The sequence below is a fragment of the Pelophylax lessonae genome (genome assembly GCF_965119305.1).
Source record: "Pelophylax lessonae genome assembly, chromosome: 8".
In the NCBI taxonomy this organism is placed as follows: Eukaryota; Metazoa; Chordata; class Amphibia; order Anura; family Ranidae; genus Pelophylax; species Pelophylax lessonae.
The window spans coordinates 268,490,283-268,508,736 of NC_138775.1; the positions used below are offsets into that span (position 1 = coordinate 268,490,283).

The 18,454-nt window shown below is 45.7% G+C and overlaps 1 protein-coding gene across 4 annotated transcripts in view; it reads left to right on the forward strand.

The window, feature by feature from the left end:
* NEGR1 (neuronal growth regulator 1) overlaps positions 1–18,454 on the forward strand; it is an 846,722-nt gene that overhangs the window by 489,813 nt on the left and 338,455 nt on the right. For all 4 annotated transcript variants that reach the window (XM_082264787.1, XM_082264788.1, XM_082264789.1 and 1 more), the window contains exon 4: positions 13,217–13,348. In XM_082264787.1, coding sequence (XP_082120913.1) covers positions 13,217–13,348 — 132 coding nt within the window. The remainder of the gene's footprint in view (positions 1–13,216; positions 13,349–18,454) is intronic.

Genomic DNA, 18,454 nt, shown 5'->3' on the forward strand with positions numbered 1-18,454 from the left:
ATGTTTTAGGGATGTATGATAAATAAAGTTGGAAGCATTCTCCAAGTCCGGGTTGGGGCAGACACTGGGGGACAATGGTAGCTGGTATCTGTACGAAATCCTCCTTTGCTGCATACGCAACATCTTTTTTGGTGTCTTCAGCATGCTTCAGATGGTGGGATGTTGTTCGGAAAGTGGCGCTCATGAAGCCAGCTAACAGCATCAGAGTGAAGGTTTTCTGGGGGGGGGGGGGGGGGGTCTTTGTTGATAGATGAGGAACGTGACAATTTGTTTGATACATTTTAGGAAGGGGTGGAGCTTTCTGTGAATTTGGTATAGATAATATATGCATTATACATGACCAAGTAAATTAAATAAATCACTACTTTCTAGTACCATAAACTGGACCTCCTTGTTGCCAAATAGGGCTGAAGCATTTGGTCATTGATAGCCACCTCTATGTAAAGATTATATTCTTGGACGCATTTTGGCTTTTGAATGGGATCTCATCTTCTTTGAACCTCAGCTGTGGTGTCATTATGGATAGTAATATCATATATACACGTACATTCCTGCTATCCTTCCACCCCAAGGCCAGCACTTCATTGCTTCTCAAAGCTGCTTTTTCCCCCCTTCGCATTTTTTTGTTGACCAAAGATTGTGAAAAGCCCTTCCTGTTTTTTTCTGGTGGTTCTGTAGGCCAGAGTTTTTGCAAGGTGTAGGTGTTTAGCCACTTAAGCCCCGGAAGATTTTACCCCCTTCCTGACCAGGGCCTATTTTGCGATTCGGCACTGCGTGACTTTAATGGACAATTGCGCGGTCGTGCGGCGCTGTACTCAAACGAATTTGACGTCCTTTTTTTCCCCACAAACAGAGCTTTCTTTTGGTGGTATTTGATCACTTGTGCGATTTTTTGATCATGCGCTATAAACAAAAAAAAGAGCGACAATTTTAAAATAACAATATTTTTCACATTTTTTTATATGAAATTCCCCAAAAAAAAAATATAAAAATCTAAATTTTTTAAAATTTTTAGCCAATTTGTTTTCTGCTACATATGCTTGGTAAAAAAATCACAATAAGCGTATTTTGCGCAAAAGTTATTGCGTTTACTAACTAAGGGAAAGATTTTTGTAATTTTTGTTGTTTTTTTTTAACGAGTAATGGCGGCGATCTGCGATTTATTTTGCGGGACTGCGACATTGCGGCGGACAGATCGGACCCTTGACTGACATTTTTGACACTTTTGGGGTTACCAGTGACATTACTACAGTAATCAGTGCTATAAATATGCACTGTTACTGTAAAAATTACACTTGCAGGGAAGGGGTTAACTTTATTGGGGAAGGAGGGGTTAAGTATGTCCCTAGGGGCGTGTTTCTAACTGTGATTGGACATGGCTACTGGTGTAAGAACAGAGATCAATGGTCCTACATAGTAGAACCGTATGATCTCCATTTTTACACAGGGGAGAATGACAGGCGGCTTTGTTTACATTTGTTTACTTTACCTGCCTGACTTTCTCCCTTCACGGCGAACGATCGCGAGTGACCGGCGGATATCGGGTCCGCTGGTCACACGCACTGACTTGTTAGGGAACGAGCCGGGGCGGGTGCGCGCCTCGGTGGGCGCGCGCTCGCCCGCTATTGGCTCACAAGCTAGTGACAGGCTAGTGACGTACCGGTACGTCACTTTGCCTGGCCGGGGCTGACCGCCGCAGTATATGTACTTGCGGCGGTCGGCAACCGGTTAAAAAGGGGCCGGCTGGTATAGTAGTTATCCAGGTATATATGATAACCTTTGTTCAGCAATGGGTATGCCAGATCCCATACAATTTTTCCGGTTGTGCCCATGTAGGCCGGGCACTCAGGGAGCTGGAGCTGGGAATCTCTTCCTTCATATATGCGGAATGCATACAGAAATATGGTGGCTCTTTCAAATAACTTGTAAATTTTGACCCTGTAATTGGCCCTTTTGCTAGGAATACATTGTTTTGTTCCTAGCCGGCCTGTGAAGTGTACCAGGGACTCATCCACACATAAGTTCTGATCAGGGACATAAAGTTCTGCAAATCTTAGGGAAAAGAAATTCATGAGCGGGCAAATTTTACATAATTTGTCATAATTTGGATGGTTTCGGGGAGGGCACTGAGTGTTGTCACTGAAGTGAAGGAAGCGCATAATCATCTCATATCGGGACATAGACATTACGGGCATGTGGTGGATGGGGTTGGTGGACCAAAAGTCATTCATTTTTTTTCTAAGCCCCATGTTTATAGTGAGGCCCATAAACAATTTGAACTCTTCCAAAGTCAAATCTCTCCACTCAATCAGACAGGCATAGGATGATTGGGGGTTGTTTGCAATATACTGCTGGGCATAGAGATTGGTTTGGTCCACAATAAATTGCAGCAAAGTGTTGGGCCAAAAATAAAAAAAGAAAATCAATTGCTGAGAAATTCTTAGGATTGGCCTGCACACCTGGCTGTGTGGTGAAAGGGGGAATGCTTGCTGATCCCGAGTTGGAAGGCAGCCATGTTGGGCTGGCAAGAGCATCTGGGAGGTATGTAGTGGCCCTGACTCTTGGGGAATGGGACACTCCAGTGTTGGTAGTTGGGGGATTTAAAATTCCTGCGGTGCTAGAAGCAAAGAAAACAAGAAAGGGCGCACCGACCTAGCGCATTATCCTTAATAAAATGCTTTATTTATGTAACATTAAAAATGGCTACTCACAGACGTAGATAAAAGTATATCGTATCAAGCTAGATTGCTTAACTCATTGCTCAAAGAGCAATCTAGCTTGATACGATACACTTTTATCTACGTCTGTGAGTAGCCATTTTTAATGTTGCATAAATAAAGCCTTTTATTGAGGATAATGCGCTAGGTCGGTGCGCCCTTTCTTGTTTTCTTTGCTTCTAGTACCGGTGGACTACCCCAGTCCGATATGGGCAGCAAGACCTTAGCCATCTGAGAAGCCAGTTGTCAGTCCCGTGAGGTGTGTGGTCGAGGGGCTTGGATACCAAGCGCAGGAGAAGGGTGGTTACACCTTATTGTTTTGTGGTAGTGATACTGCAGCGCTGGTGCTTGGCCTGGGCATTTGATCCTGGGGTGCATCGCTGGTGGCAGTGCTGGTACTGGGCCTGGGCATTTGATCCTGGGGTCTATTGCTGGCGGCTGTCTGGTTTCCAGGAAGGCTGCCCTTTTAGGAGGGACCCATTCTTTCTCAGATTCTGTCACCGATCCACTTCTATCAATTGGTTCAAATTCTGAATTGGATTCGGAATTGGAATCTGATGAGAACTCCCCGTTGCTCTCACCAGTCATTGAGGGGAGCTCAAACGCCTCCTCACTGCTGTACACATTTTTGGACATGATGGTGGCTGTGTGACGGTACTTTAGTGATGGGCTGTGCAACGGGTACTTTGGTGATAGGCTGTGCGACGGGTGACAGATGACTGCTGACGGTCACTGATGGGGGGCAGGTGACTGATAGGTGACAGGTGACAGTCACTGATGGGTGACAGGTGACGATCACTGATGGGTGACAGGTGATGGTCACTGATGGGTGATTGATGGGTGACTGATGATGGTCACTGATCGGTGACAGGCGACAGTCACTGATGGGTGATAGGTGACAAGCGATGGTCTCTGATGGTGACAGGTGCACTTTATGGGTACTGATGGGTGACAGGTGCACTTTATGGGCCCTGATGGGTGACAGTTGCACTTTATGGGCACTGATGTGGTGACTGTTGGTTGACAGGTGCAGGGGGGGGGGGGGGCTGAAGACTGTACACTGCTGATGGGGACAGGTTCTCTGTATTTGTGTTTCGTGCAGAGTAAACTAACAGAACACAGATGGGTAACTGACTGCTTCTGGCTCTTCTCTCCTCACACTGGAGACGGTGTGTGAGAAGAGAAGGCCAGTTACCGCTTTGTGTTTGCATTTGTGATTGGCTGTGAATGGATCACAGCCGATCACGTGGTAAACAGCCATTGTCATTGGCTGTTTAGCACTATCGGTGACCAGCTGTGTTCCTGGGAACACGCCGCCACCAACATGACTACGCAGAGAGCTCCCGATATATCATGTATGATACAGATGACAGAATAGCAGGTGCATACAGGAGAGATCAACCCAGTGCAGGAAATAGTAGCAGTAGCCTCAAGAGCTAGCAATCTAGTTATGCAGATGTAAAAGACAGTCCTTGCTATGCAGAGCTAAATAGTGTAAGCCTAGTACAAGTCTATAGAGATTTCCCCTGTGGGGTACTTAGCACTAATAGCGATAGCCGAAGGATCGCTCAGGAGATGCGGATGATCCAGTAGCAGGATGCAGGGATCAGCGCAGCGAGGTTCGTCAGCGAGGAGAGCTTGCAAGCATGGAAGCTTCAAGCAAGATTAGTATCCAGGTACTGGTGTTTGAACGAACACATGTGAGTGAGAACCGACGCCCTAAATAGCCATCTAGTCCGGCGCTGGGTGATGACAACTTCAGCCTTAAAGGGAAACACACCTATATGTGTTTCTTCTGTCTAGGTAGATGGAAATCACCCGGAATAAATGTGATAGGAGGCACTGAGAGTGCCAGAACCTTACATTTACCCACTGTTGGTGACGAGCTGTGTCTCGGGGACACGCCGCCACTGACAGTGCAGGACTGCGCACACCCAATCGCTCGCATGCCCTGCTTGAATGGGCCAACGTCTTGACGTCGGCCCAGAACGAGAGCCGCATGTCATTTGATGGTGGATGGGCAGCAAGTGATTAAAGCATATTTTGCGGGTAAAAGGGCTTTGGCATATGTGTGCTGAGTATAGGGGGAGTGGGCTCTTTTTTAACCATATCCCTTTAACCCCTTCGAGCCGACCACCTCCCGGCCCTTTAAAAGTTCTAAAAGTCAGGAGGCGGGCATTCGGGTCATGTGACCACTGTGATTGACAGTCACAGCGGTCACATGATCAGAAAGCTCCCGGGAGCTTACCGGTGCTCACCAGCTACCACGCTGAGAGCGCGCTCTTAGCGCAGTAAGTGGTTTACACAGGGCCGCATACATGCGGCCGCTCTGCGTTTAGGCCCACCTGCCAAATGCCCGCTTTAAAAGGTTAAGCCCCTCCCATTAACATCACAGTTTGGCCACACCCGCAATTTGGCACAGCATGCTGTGCATGCCATTTTATTTCTTTCAGCCATTTTTTTTTAGGGGTGAGGGTGGGGCTTGGGAAATGTAAAAAAAATGATCGTCTCTGTAGTGGCTAAGTACGCCACTGGCGCGTGAAAGCTTGTAGTTCAGTATGTGAGAGTGCATGGAGTGGAGACTCCAGAGCAAAGCCATAGGTGCCAGCAGTCACAGGGAAGCACCCATATACCTGAAATTGGGCATCACAGCTAGGGGGACAGTAAGAGGAGCAAGAACAGAAGAGAAATATTTTGGGGAAAAAGGAAGAGCATGCAAGTCCTGCTACCAGCATCTCATTTTACAAGGAAAAAATGTTGACTTAAGCCTTGTTCAAAAAGGGCGTACTACAGCCTATGGCCAAGAGAGGGCAGTGTTTGCCAGGGATGCAGAGGTGTTAAATGTATCCTTGTGCAGGCAGTCCCATTCATGTTGATTGGGACGCTCCTTCCCATACACAGAGATGCATGGAACACCTATTCATCCCTGGCAAACACTGCCCTCTTATGGCCGTACACTGTAGTACACCCATGTGAATGAGCCCTTATTATCACTTTAATAAGACAAAAAAAAAAAAACTAGATAAACTAGCTGTAAGCCAATATTTGGGACCCGACCCCTGGGGCCCTGCTTGTCTTCCCTTTTTTTTAGTTCTATTTGTGAGGAATTGCGATATGTAAATAACTGTTTTCACAAATACTGTAGGTGCTGTGTTTCACGTCTGCACACTTAGGAAGTGATAAACGGAAAACGTTCTATTTAGAGAAAATAATGTTTTATTTCACAGTGCTTTAAAGCTAAACTTCAGGCAAGCAGCTACGTGCAAAGATGAAATTAACTCCTTAATGCCTAATCAAAGCGGCCCTTTAAGTGGGCTTCAAAGCCCCAAGAGGCAGTGCAGCTTCGGTATCATGTGACCCCTTTGATTGGCTCTCCCATGATCAGGAGTCCATCTCTCTGGCTCCCAATCAGAAGTGTTGATTGAGAGCTGTCTCTCACAGCTTGGTCAGTGTGCAGCACACAACTCCAGGGTGCATTTACATTGGTTGGGCGTTAAAGCCCCCCTTTCTTTTCACCGCATACATGCAGTTCGCAGTAAACAACAGCATTATATTGGAGCTGTTTTACCTGCCATAGGAGTTTTATTTCCATCCATCCAGTTTGGAGATTTATACAGCTCTGTAACGCAGGACAGGAGACCTTATTTGTTTGTAAAAAATGAACAATGACAAAAACGATAGCTGCTAACTTTTAAAGATCAAGTACTTACCAGTGCCTGGGGTCCAGGGCTCTCTTCCCGCAGCTGATTCTTCCTAAACACTTACCCACTTATAGCAAAATGACAGCTACAGCCCAGTTGGCCAATTCTGAGCAGGGATCATATGACATCCTCCTGTGATCGCGCCCGCTGAAATGTGCATGCTTCGCTCTCTGCGATTGTTCTGTCCATTGGACACAGATATAGAAGAAATGGCCGTACTCCAAGATCCATCAAAATTCTTCATTAGTAATGAATAAGCGTACCTGTTAGTGTGTGGAACGCGTCTACCTTTGTACTGTTTGTAACACTTGGGATGTTCGTTGATTAACCTCCCTGGCGGTATGATTCTTTTGGATTTTAGGAGCTGAAAGCGGTACCATTATTTTGCATGTAAATCTTGTGAATGAGCAGCCCAAACCAACTGTATACATTTATTATATATATAATGTATACAGTTAGTTTAGGCTGCTCATTCACAAGAATTACGTATATATACGTATATATATATATATATATATATATATTTATGTATATTTACATAAAAAGTACAGTAAAACTGCAGGAAAGAGCACTGGGGGGCAATGTAATGTGATTTTTTTTTTTATTTTGAATGGTATCAGTGTGTTTGGTGTGTTTTTACATTTGAATTTGCCACCGGTTCAACCCCCCGGCGGACGTCACGTCGCCGGAGACGGAAGCCGGGGCACGGAGACAATCGGGAGGAAGAACCGCCGCGAGACACCGCCAAGACACATCGCTGGATCCCGGTGACAAGGTAAGTAACCTCTTTTACAGGATCCAGCGATGCTTCTGGCGGTACCCGGAGTGTGGCTCGGGGTTACCGCTTTTGGCTCTGAAATGTAACCCCGAGCCACGCTCGGGAATACCGCTAAGAAGGTTAAACGAGAATTTTGATGGATCTTGGAGTGCGACCATTTCTTCTATATCTATTATAAGCAGAGGCGAGCCGAGGTGGGCACCTGGCACATCATTAGGCTTCCTGTCTCACCTGGAGCAGTGAGTTCCTCTTTGTTCCCTTGGACACAGCCGATCACAGATCAAGGTAAAGAGCCAATAAGTGGCTCTTTACTACGTGATCAGCTGTGTCTAATCACTGCAGATAATGAAGTAAATACACTTGATGGTTATTGGCATTCCTTTCCTCACACTGTGACAGACCTGACAGTCCCTGACCTGGTGCCTAGTCCTTGGTTGTACTTGGACAGTAATTGATCCCCAGGTGTTTCCTCAGAATGACTAATGACAGTTACTATGGCAGACAATTTCATACTCAAAACCAAGCTGTTACCATATACAAACAAACTTCTAGAGCATAGAGGTGGAGAGCTTTAGGAGTATATAAAATTAAAGCGGAGTTCCGGCCACAAAATCGATAAAATCGATTTTGGGCCATCCACTTGCTAAGGGGAACCTAAAAGAGAAATGGATAGTGCCGTTTTTTTTTAGCCTTCCTTCCACTTCCTCCCTCCGCTGCCCGCACTGTCACTTCTGGTTTGAGATGATTCCTGGGAGCTGAACGTCATCGCTCCCAGGAGTCAATGCACTGCACCGGCCCCGCTCGGCACTTCCGGTACAGGCGTGGAATTCACTGCTAAACAGCTTCTGGGCATGCCCACAAGCTGTGGAGGGATGACGCGCCTGCACCGGAAGTGACGAGCTGGGCCGGTGCAGTGCATTGTGGGACTCCGACGTCACGGAAGAGGACACGAAGAGGGACCCTGCGGCTTCAGCTGCCCACACCTGAGATGGCAGCGCTGGAGAAGAAATTATTAAGGTAAGTATTTCTTCTTACAGGTAACTGCGACCCGGGACAGTTCAGAGGCTATCCATTATGGAATGTACTAGCCCTGACTGTCCCGGGGGTATTTTCAGCTCAAAATGACCCCCCGAGGCCGGAACTCCGCTTTAAAGGTAGATTATTTGTCTTGTTGTAGTGCCCACTGCATCTCAAATGGACACACCGAAATGAGACCGCTTACTAAAACCCAACCTTGGGTCACAGTACTGCGTGTCCAAGACACCCACAGCGGTGAGGATTGACCCAACCCCACCTTTCATGAAATTTGTTAGCAGCAGCAATATATATATATATATATACACCGACCAAGAGTTTAGGTTATTTTAAGAGGGTATCATGTCAAAATAAACAGTTACCTAGGCGCCATTGAGAAGACTGAAACATTTGTAAGCAAACAATGGGCTTGCCTGGCCAGATATTTTCAGCGTTCCCAGTGCAGTCCCCGTGTGTTACTCCATTGCAGATGACGTCACCTCTCCTGGGCTACGGCTCGCCAAAATGTCGTAGAATCTTTCACTTCAGGTACAGATACCTGACAACCTGTTAGTCAGTGATACCAAATTCAAAGATAATATGAAGCTACATAGATATCAACTACCTCAAACTTCTTGATTCTGTCTGGTCTCTATGTAGCTACATATTATCTTTGAATTTGGTATCACTAAGCCCCCGTTCACACTGGGGCGACCTGTCAGGCGACCTGGTCGCCTGACAGGTCGCCTGGCATAGAGAAGCTGTAGACCCGTTCTAATAGGAGCGACACAAGTCGCTCCGACTTAGAAAAAGGGGCCGGAGCTTCTTTGGGGCGACCTGGAGCGACCTGCATTGACTTCAATGTTATGAAGTCCGTGCTGGCTGCTCCGAGGTCGCGGGGCGAGCAGCGCGCCGCGACCTGTGAGGTCGCCCCGGGAAGTTGGATCGCCCCAGTGTGAACGGGGCCTAACAGGTTGTCAGGTATCTGTACCTGAAGTGAAAGATTCTACGACACCTCTGGAATCTGCTCTGGAATTGGAAGTAAACTGGCTGGATTTAAGACACACCTTTTTATGGTGATGTGGTCACTACTCAACAGACCACTTTTATACTCTGAAATGCGGTCTGAAGAGATACATTATGTCTGGTCTGTGCTCTGTGGAGTATTTCCTAAACTGCGTGTGAAAGCATGAAAGTTAGTAGATGACCTAACACCATGTCCATTGTCTTTTCCAGTAGCTCCTTGCAAGCTGCCACAGCCTCCACACCGGCGGGGGATCCCTTTATCACAGGAGACATATTGATGAGACTAACATAAATTAAAAGAGATAATAATCACAGAAAAATACCTAACTGTTGGTGGTCTTCCCCCAATAGAGTATTTTCTATGACCTGATTTATTGCTCTCGAATCATGCACAATCCAGTACACTGGAGTAAGTCTTAACAATGCATTAGGTGTAGGGTTATCTATTGGGGGGAAACCACCAACAGTTAGGTATTCTTCTGATAAACTTCAGTGGGCAGCTGCTCCCTTGGGAGGATCTGATCAATGGATAGGTAGTTAGGGTGATCAGTAAATTCTCAAGAGGGGGAAGATGAGTTGGCAAGATGGCTGCTTAGAACAAAATGGCTTCCTTTATAGAAATATTAATCTAAGCTCGTTTCTTTATCTTTCATGTACACTGGCACATTGGGCAAACCTCAGTGGGGGGGGGGGGGGTGAAATATCGGTGTATGAATGTGCCCTGTTGAGTAGTGACCATATCACAATCAAATGATACATTGTGTGGAAAGATGATCAGTTGTTTAATACCCCTCATGAATGCTTTGCGCTAATGATGGCAGAGTCTAAATCTTTGAACCCTGCCAAAAAGACTCCTCTCCCAAACCCTGATGAGACTCTTTATGTAGATGAATCATGCTTCTACACAGAAGAGGGTAATGCCTCGTACACACGCAACGATTATCGGCCAACCGATCGGCCGTCTTTTGTCCAAGTTGTGTTTTGTTGGTTGGAATGTGCCTAGACTGCACACAAATTTTCTCGGCCAACAAAAATCAACTTCAGAAGTGATGTTCTGGTTTACTTTCCGTGTGTTTTTTCTTCTCTGAGCATGCCCAGTCTTGCTCATCAGATTTTTGTCTGCCGAAATCTGTACTGACTGACCGAAAATCGGCCGTTGTGTTGACGGCCAACAAAAATTTTATAGCCTGCACACAAGATTTTATTCGGCTGAAAAGTCGGAGTCGGTTGTCGAAAGCATCATACTAACAAGCCAAAAATCGGCCGATCGGACGTTGGCCGAAAATTCACAGCCAACTATCGATGCGTGTGTACAAGGCATAAGCCTGTAGTGTATATGTTTTGTTTCCTTCAACCCAGCGGGCTGCCTCATTTATTGACCATAGGACATCCAGCATCCTCTAGCACTTTTCCTCCCCAGCCCCTGTCCCTGCCCACCCCATTCATTCGTTGGATTTCAGTTCTTCCAATCATGGAGGCTCAGCATTTCATATAGGCATTACCTTGGGAGGTCTGCATTAGTGATCGACCAATGCTGTTTTTTTAATGCCGATACCGATATTTTGGTCATTGGATATCGGTATCGGCCAATATCTGCCGATATTTTCGGACATGTAAAAAAAAATAAAAATTTTTTTGTTGAAATTATTTTTTGTTTTCTAAAGGTACTCTTGTGGAGGGTTCTGGCAGTCTAAAAGACCCCAAACCCCTCCTCGGCACCCAAAAGCAAACGCCAAGTTTGGCTGTTTTGAATGCTGTCAGTTTTTTTAATTTGGCGCCGAGTACCTGGAAGTGATGTCATGACTTCCGGGTTTTTTACATGGAGACGCAGTACACCGGGTCTTCTCTTCGGCGGTAGCGGCGGTGGAGCTAGTATGCCCGGGTCTCCCGGTGGGACGGGAGACCCAGGCGAGCCACGGAAGGCGGCGGGAGGGGGGGGGGACATCCCCTCCTGCTCCTTGTAATGACAGCCGAGTGGCTTCTCAGCTGCATCAGTTGTCATTACAAGTCAGCCGACCGTCGGCTATGGACGCCGGTACCGGGGTAATGCCTCTAGCTGCAGGCGTCACCCCGGTACAAGCACTTTCCCGAAATATCAGCAATATCGGTAAATCCAAAGGCTGATTCCGATATATCGGGGAAAGTGCATATCGGTGTTGCCGATAATCGGTCGATCCCTAGTCTGCATACAAATACAGTCTGCCTAGAAATGCCCACTCTCCCAGACTGACACCTACCCATTAATGCATTTTAACATTTGCATAATGCCTCCCATGGGCCAGCCCACTGCCTGCATCAGGGCTAAGGGCTCTTAAATATTACAGAGACAGGGGGCAGTGATGTTTTTTAGGAAGCAATGTACATACCTCCCAACTTTTTAACATGGGAACGAGGGACACTGGTTAGCAAAAGTATGTAGGTATAGGACACACCCCTTACCACGCCCCCTTAAAGGATTCAAATGAAAATTATACAAAAAGGGAGCAAGAGAAGAGGCTGCAGCACTGACAGTTGCACTATAAACAAAAAAAGAGCGACAATTTTGAAAAAAAAAATTCACATTCTTTTATATGAAATTCTCAAAAAAAATGTAAAAATCAAATTTTTTTAACATTTTAGGCCAATTTGTTTTCTGCTACATATTTTTGGTAAAAAAAAATCACAATAAGCGTATTTTGATTGGTTTGCGCAAAAGTTATTGCGTTTACTAACTACGGGAAAGATTTATGTCATATTTATTTTTAATTTTTTTACTAGTAATGGCGGCGATCTGCGATTTTTTTGTGGGACTGCGACATTGCGGCGGACAGATCGGACCCCTAACTGACATTTTTGACACTTTTGGGGGTACCAGGGACATTACTACAGTAATCAGTGCTATAAATATGCACTGTTACTGTAAAAATGACACTGGCAGGGAAGGGGTTAACTGTACTGGTGATCAAGGGGTTAAATGTGACCCTACGGGCGTGATTCTAACTGTAGAGGGGCGTGGCTTGTGAGATCATCACAGAGACATATGATCCTATATAGCAGGATCACATAGCCTCTGTGGTCATCTAAGGGAGAATGACAGACGGCTGTGTTTACATCAGCCGTCTGTCCTTCTCTGTCAGCGGTGGGAGATCGCGAGTGGCCGGCGGCCATCGGAGCCGCTGGTCACACGCACAGGCTCCGCAGCTGACGAGCGGGGGCAGGAGCGTGCCGCTGGCAGTGCGCGCTTGCCCCCTAGAGTCTCCTGAGCGGGCGACATAGTACTACGTTGCTTTGCCCAGGAGCGGCTGCCTTCCGCAGTAAAACTGCAGTGGGTGGTCGCTAAGTGGTTAAAGGAGACTTCTAAAAAAGAAGTGCTTTTTTTTTTTTTACCACTACTATTCCTTTATATTGGCTTCTGAAATGTACAAATGCAACAATTTAGAAACTGGATGAAAGGTTTAGCCCTGGAAAACACTTTTTGAAAGATAAAAAGTGCATTTTATATACTACTATATCGATTGGAGCAAAATGAGGTACAAATGAGGAAGAAAGAGGAACAGAGGGAGAGTTTGTTGCAAATCAGGGACAGTCCCTTGAAATCAGGCACAGATGGGAGCTATGTATGTATAGTACCCTGACAGCCCCTCCCACAATCCATGATCTACATGCATTGCATAGAGAAGCACAGAAATCTATCATTTATAACACTGAGTCTAAAACAAGGTATGCAATGAAAACAGGTTTTATTTAAAAATGTCATTAGCATGTTGATGAGAGTAGGGAGAAGGAACCAGGGAAAGCAAAATTCCAGCAGATTAAAATTCAGCTATAAATAAGATTTCTCTCCATTACCAATTTTAGATTAATTTACGAATCTGCTAAAAGCCTTCATTACTATTTATGACAGTACACTGACTGTAAATATTCTGCTAAAACCAGGACGCTTCCTTATTTTTTCCTCTAATAATTCTATTTTCGCTTTTTTTTTTTTTCTTTTCTTGCAGCTAAACCATTTGGAAGCGGGCAGTATTTGGACATATACGGGATTACAAGAGACCAGGCGGGTGATTACGAGTGTTTGGCTGAGAACGCAGTTCCCTATTCTGATGTCAAGAAAGTGAACGTCGTAGTAAACTGTAAGTTACCGTTTAATTGTCGTTAAACATAAAAACAGAAACGTAATACAGTAAACCCCCCTCCATTGCGGGGGTTACGTTCCGGACCCAGCCGCGAAAAGTGAAATTCCGCGAAATAGAAAAACCCTATTAAAATGCATTGTAGGCATGTTTTTTTTACTGTCACTGTACGTGTAAAAGCATTTTAAGGTCTTTAAACACACTTTTAAAACAATAGAAACTCATTTAAAGATACTTAGAGACAGAGCAAGAGCTATGAAAAACACAAAAATCTTTCATTTTTAATGATTTATATAGTAAAATAACATTACAAAAAAAAAACGCGAATTACCGGGACCGCAAAAACTGAACCGCGATGTAGCGGGGGATTACTGTATCTCACAATCTGCCGGATTCATCAAGATTTGTTGAAGAGGAACTAAAGTTTGCAATAGGCCCGGTGGCGGAATGATCTGCCCAACTTCTTTCAGGTGCTCATCCTCAGCTATCTTGATTGCCTGGTGCAGGGTGACATAACTCGTGCAAGAGTTCAGTCATACCGGGAACACAGGCACAGACTGCAATGTATACAGTGCTGCGCATGCACCCTGTATGGTTTAAAGTGTAACTCCACTTTTGTTCAGAAAAAAGCATCCCCCTCTGGGTGATCTCTGTACATTGCAGGGATTTTAACAATCTTTGTTGCAGATTCCTACCTTTTGTTATTCTGAAGAAATCATTGTTTGTTCCTCTGTGCCTCTGTGCTGAGTGGGTCAAATGGGAGTGGTTTCATAATTATCTATCAGCTGTGGCAGCTGCAGAGCACTAATGAGGAAAGCTGCTGGGCCTGCATTCCTTTAGACGTGTTCCTATTGGGAGTATCTCTCCAAAAATGACATTTTTGTTGCAGGGGATGCCAGAAATCTGACTTGTATCTTAGTGCAGACTTCTGGGAAAATTGGTGAGCCAATCACACAAGCAGGAAATTATGTTTCTGGGGTGTGGTCAGTATACATTCTGTCAATTCTGCAATTCCAAGAAATATCTGTTTGTTTCTATGTGCCCATGTCCAAAATTAATGTGAATGGGAGTAATTTTTTAAATTATGCATCAGCTGCTGCACCTGCGGGGTTCATTACAAGGTAAGACAAACACTGAGAATATAACTACACTAATATCTAGTTAAAACAACAAAAACATTTAAAAGTGTACAATGGCTTTACCCTTTTTCTGCCCATGTGACACATATGCAGTCTGATCACTGAGGAAGAGGAGATTGAGGAAATGCTTCTTCCTGCTTGCAGTCCGATCACTTGGAAGGGGGGGGGGGGGGGAAGACTAAAGAAATGCTACCTCCTGCTATAATCTGATCACTGGGGTGGGGGGGGTGGGGGGTTGGCTGAGAAAATACTTCCTCCTGCTGCAGTCTTATCACTGAGAGGGTGCTTGGGAGGCAAGGAAATGCTTCCTTTGTCCTACGGTCAGATCACTAGGGGAGAAGAGACTGAGGAAATACTTCCTCCTGCCTGTAGTCTGATAGTGGTGAGAGAAGACTTAGACAATGCTTCCTCCTGCCTGCAGTCAGATCACTGGGGGAGAGGAGACTGGGGAAATGCTTCCTCCTGCCTGCAGTCAGATCATTGGGGGAGAGGAGACTGGGGAAATGCTTCCTCCTGCCTGCAGTCTGATCACTGGGGGAGAGGAGACTGGGGAAATGCTTCTTCCTGCCTGCAGTCTGATCACTGGGGGAGAGGAGACTGGGGAAATGCTTCCTCCTGCCTGCAGTCAGATCATTGGGGGAGAGGAGACTGGGGAAATGCTTCCTCCTGCCTGCAGTCTGATCACTGGGGGAGAGGAGACTGGGGAAATGCTTCCTCCTGCCTGCAGTCTGATCACTGGGGGGTAGACTGGGGAAATGCTTCTTCCTGCCTGCAGTCTGATCACTGGGGGGTAGACTGAAGAAATGCTTCCTCCTGCTTTAGATCACTGGGAGAGAGGAGACTGAGGAAATGCTACCTCCTGCTTGCAGTCTGATCACTGGGGGGGGGGGGGGGGGGTTGAGGAAATGCTTTCTTCGGCCTATGGTCAGATCACTGGGGGAGAAGAGACTGAGAAAATACTTCCTCCTGCCTGCAGTCTGATTGCTGGGTGTGAGAGGAGACTGAGGAAATGCTTCCTCCTGCTATAGTCTGATCACTAGGGGGAGGGGGGGGGGAGGCTGAGAAAATGCTTCTTCCTGCCTGCAGTCTAATCACTGGGGGAGGGGATGAGGAAATGCTTCCTTCTGCCTATGGTCAGATCACTGGGGGAAGAAGAGACTGAGGAAATACTTCCTCCTGCCTGCAGTCTGATTGCTGGGTGAGAGAAGACTGAGAAAATGCCTCCTTCTGGCTGCAGTCTCATCACTGGGGAGGGTGGGGGGATTTGAGTGAAGAAATGCTTCCTTCGGCCTACGGTCAGATCACTGGGGGGAGAAGGGACTGAGGAAATTTTTCCTCCTGCCTGCAGGCTAATTGCTGGGTAAGACGAGACTGAGACAATGCTTCCTTCTGCCTGCAGTCTGATCACTAGGTAAGAGGAGACTGAGCAAATGCCTCTTCCTGCCTGTAGTCTGATCACTGTGAAAGAGGAGACTGAGGCTGATGTTTCTCCTGCCTGCAGTAGACAGATTAATTTTTTTTTTTTTTTAGTCCTGGCAAGATAAAAGATAAAAACGTGTAGATTTTTAATCATCTTTTCAAAAATGTATGCTTCTTCTGTATATTGTAACATGCCTGTAATTTATTGGGTGTCAAACCATAAAAATACATTAAGGAGCACCAGGCCAAAACCAGATAAGGGTCTGAGATCATTTTAATTGTTGATTAATAGAAATCATATAACATCCAACTTGTTTCAGGGACAACACCATCTCTACTTCATCAGGGCTCAACTCGACATCCAAGCCCTGATAAACAGTTTTGTTGCTCCAAAACCCCTTGGCTGTTTTTAAATGACTTTTTTATATCAACAATTAAAATGATCTTAGACTGTTTTATCTATCCTTGGTCTGGCGCTCCTTTCTGTATCTATGGTTGGAGGTACCATTGGATGACCATTGAGGTGAGCCGTGCTGTGTAGCATCCGTCTTGCCAGAGCTGTTTTTAAAATTTTTTTCCTTCATCTGACTACACATGCGAGTCTGAAAGTTCCCAGTGCCTCTTTGAGTATGTTGTTCTGGAATTTATTGGGGTTTATAAATTAGATAATACAGCTTTCATCCAAGATTCCCCAATGGGCACATGGACATTTTGTTCTAATCTTCTGTCGGAGCTGTTTGACTCAAACCTTCTGGGTTGGCATCTGGCACATTCAGCTGGACCAGGCGGGCCTCAACATCAGAGGGGCTGTAGACTAGCCCCTTGGAAGCAGGCAGGGATCCCCCTCCTCCACTCTCATAGGACATAAGTGCGGGAGGTCCTTTGATCTGGTTTCATGTCCAGTATGTACACCTTCTGATTAGGAACTAGGGCCTATCTGCTTCTCAGTCCAGGCTTCTCTGGGGATGTTGACTCCTGGCAGCCATTTTCCTCTACACACCCCTGAGTTGCAGCAGTGGGGTCCATCTTGGCAGTGTTTGGTGTGTTGTCCATTGACTTGCTAATAGAACAGAGGCATCCCGGACAAGCCCCCATGTAAAGCACTACCCTTGCTCCAAAAACAACCCAAGCCCCTCTGACGTATCTAGTTGAAGAAAAGTCACTGCGAGTACGTATAAAGACACAGGTATAAATACCTTTAACCACTTGCCCTCCAGAAGGTTCACCCCCCCCCCCCCCCCCTTCCTGACCAGGCCATTACTAGCGATACGGCACTGCTTTACTTTAACTGACAATTGTTATGTGACACTTTACCAAATAAAATGTATGTCCCTTTTTTACCAAAAAAATAGAGCTTTATTTTGGTAGTATTTGATCACCTGTGCATTTTTGCTCCAAAAAGAAAAAAAAAAAGAGATCGACAATTTTGAAAAAAAAAAAATGTAAAAATCAATTGTCTTCTCCAAAGTAGGCCAATATATATTCTGTTACATTTTTTTGGTAAAAAAATCCCAGTAAGAGTATATTGATTGGTTTGCCCAAAAGTTATAGCGTCTACAAAGCGTGGGAAATTTTATTTATTTTAATTTTTTTTTTATTTTTGTTATACTAGTAATCGCGGCGATCAGCGAATTATAGCAGGACTTTGATATTGCGGCAAGCTTTCAGACAATAGCTGACACTTTTTTGTGGACCAGTGACACTAATACAGTGATCAGTGCTACAAAATATTCACTGTCAATGAATATTGGCTATTGTCACACGGATTCTCCTCCTGGCCAATCAGGAAGCAGTTCCTGAGACCAGTTTCCCAATTGGCCGAAAGGAGAAGCCATACTATTGGCCAAGGAGGAGGGAGGAGACGCAGGGGAAGCCCGACCCACGGAGGGGGCTGAGGGGGTAGCCGCTGCCACCGGTGCCTGCCCTCCACATGTCAGGCCAGGGTAAGTGAGCCGGCGACCCGGGGGGGGTAGGGGTATGGTGTGTGGGCTGGACCTGGTGTGGTCCGGGGTGGGTAGGGTTTGGTCTGTCTGCCGCCCCCCCTTGCCCAATGGAGCACCAGCCGCCACTGTATATAATCCAGCGCACGGTGTCTGTCCGGTGCCAGGAAAACTGCTATAGGGATGTTGGCAAGTGGTTATTACCCTGACTGTAGGTTTCTAATGGAAGATACACACACCTGTTTAGTGGTAAATGCACTCCGGCTGGAATAGAAGGCAATGTTGGCGTTCTTCTGGAGGTGATTGCCATGGAGTGAAATCTTTACTGACCTAAGTTCTTCGGAAGTCATCGGAAAAAATTGATGAATAGCCCATTTTACAGGAGCAACATGTGCAGCACAGAGGGGACTTATGGCTTGAAAGAAAGCCCTATATATCAGAGGAAAGATCGAGCAGATTAAATATTCAGAGCGTAATCTAATTTTATTTCACCGTCATAAATTGTATTAGCTATTGCATTAGGGTTTATTAGGCGGATGCTGATTTATGAAGGATAATTTGTATACTCTTTACTTTCCTCTTGGTAAGAGCGGTTTGACTATCCGCTT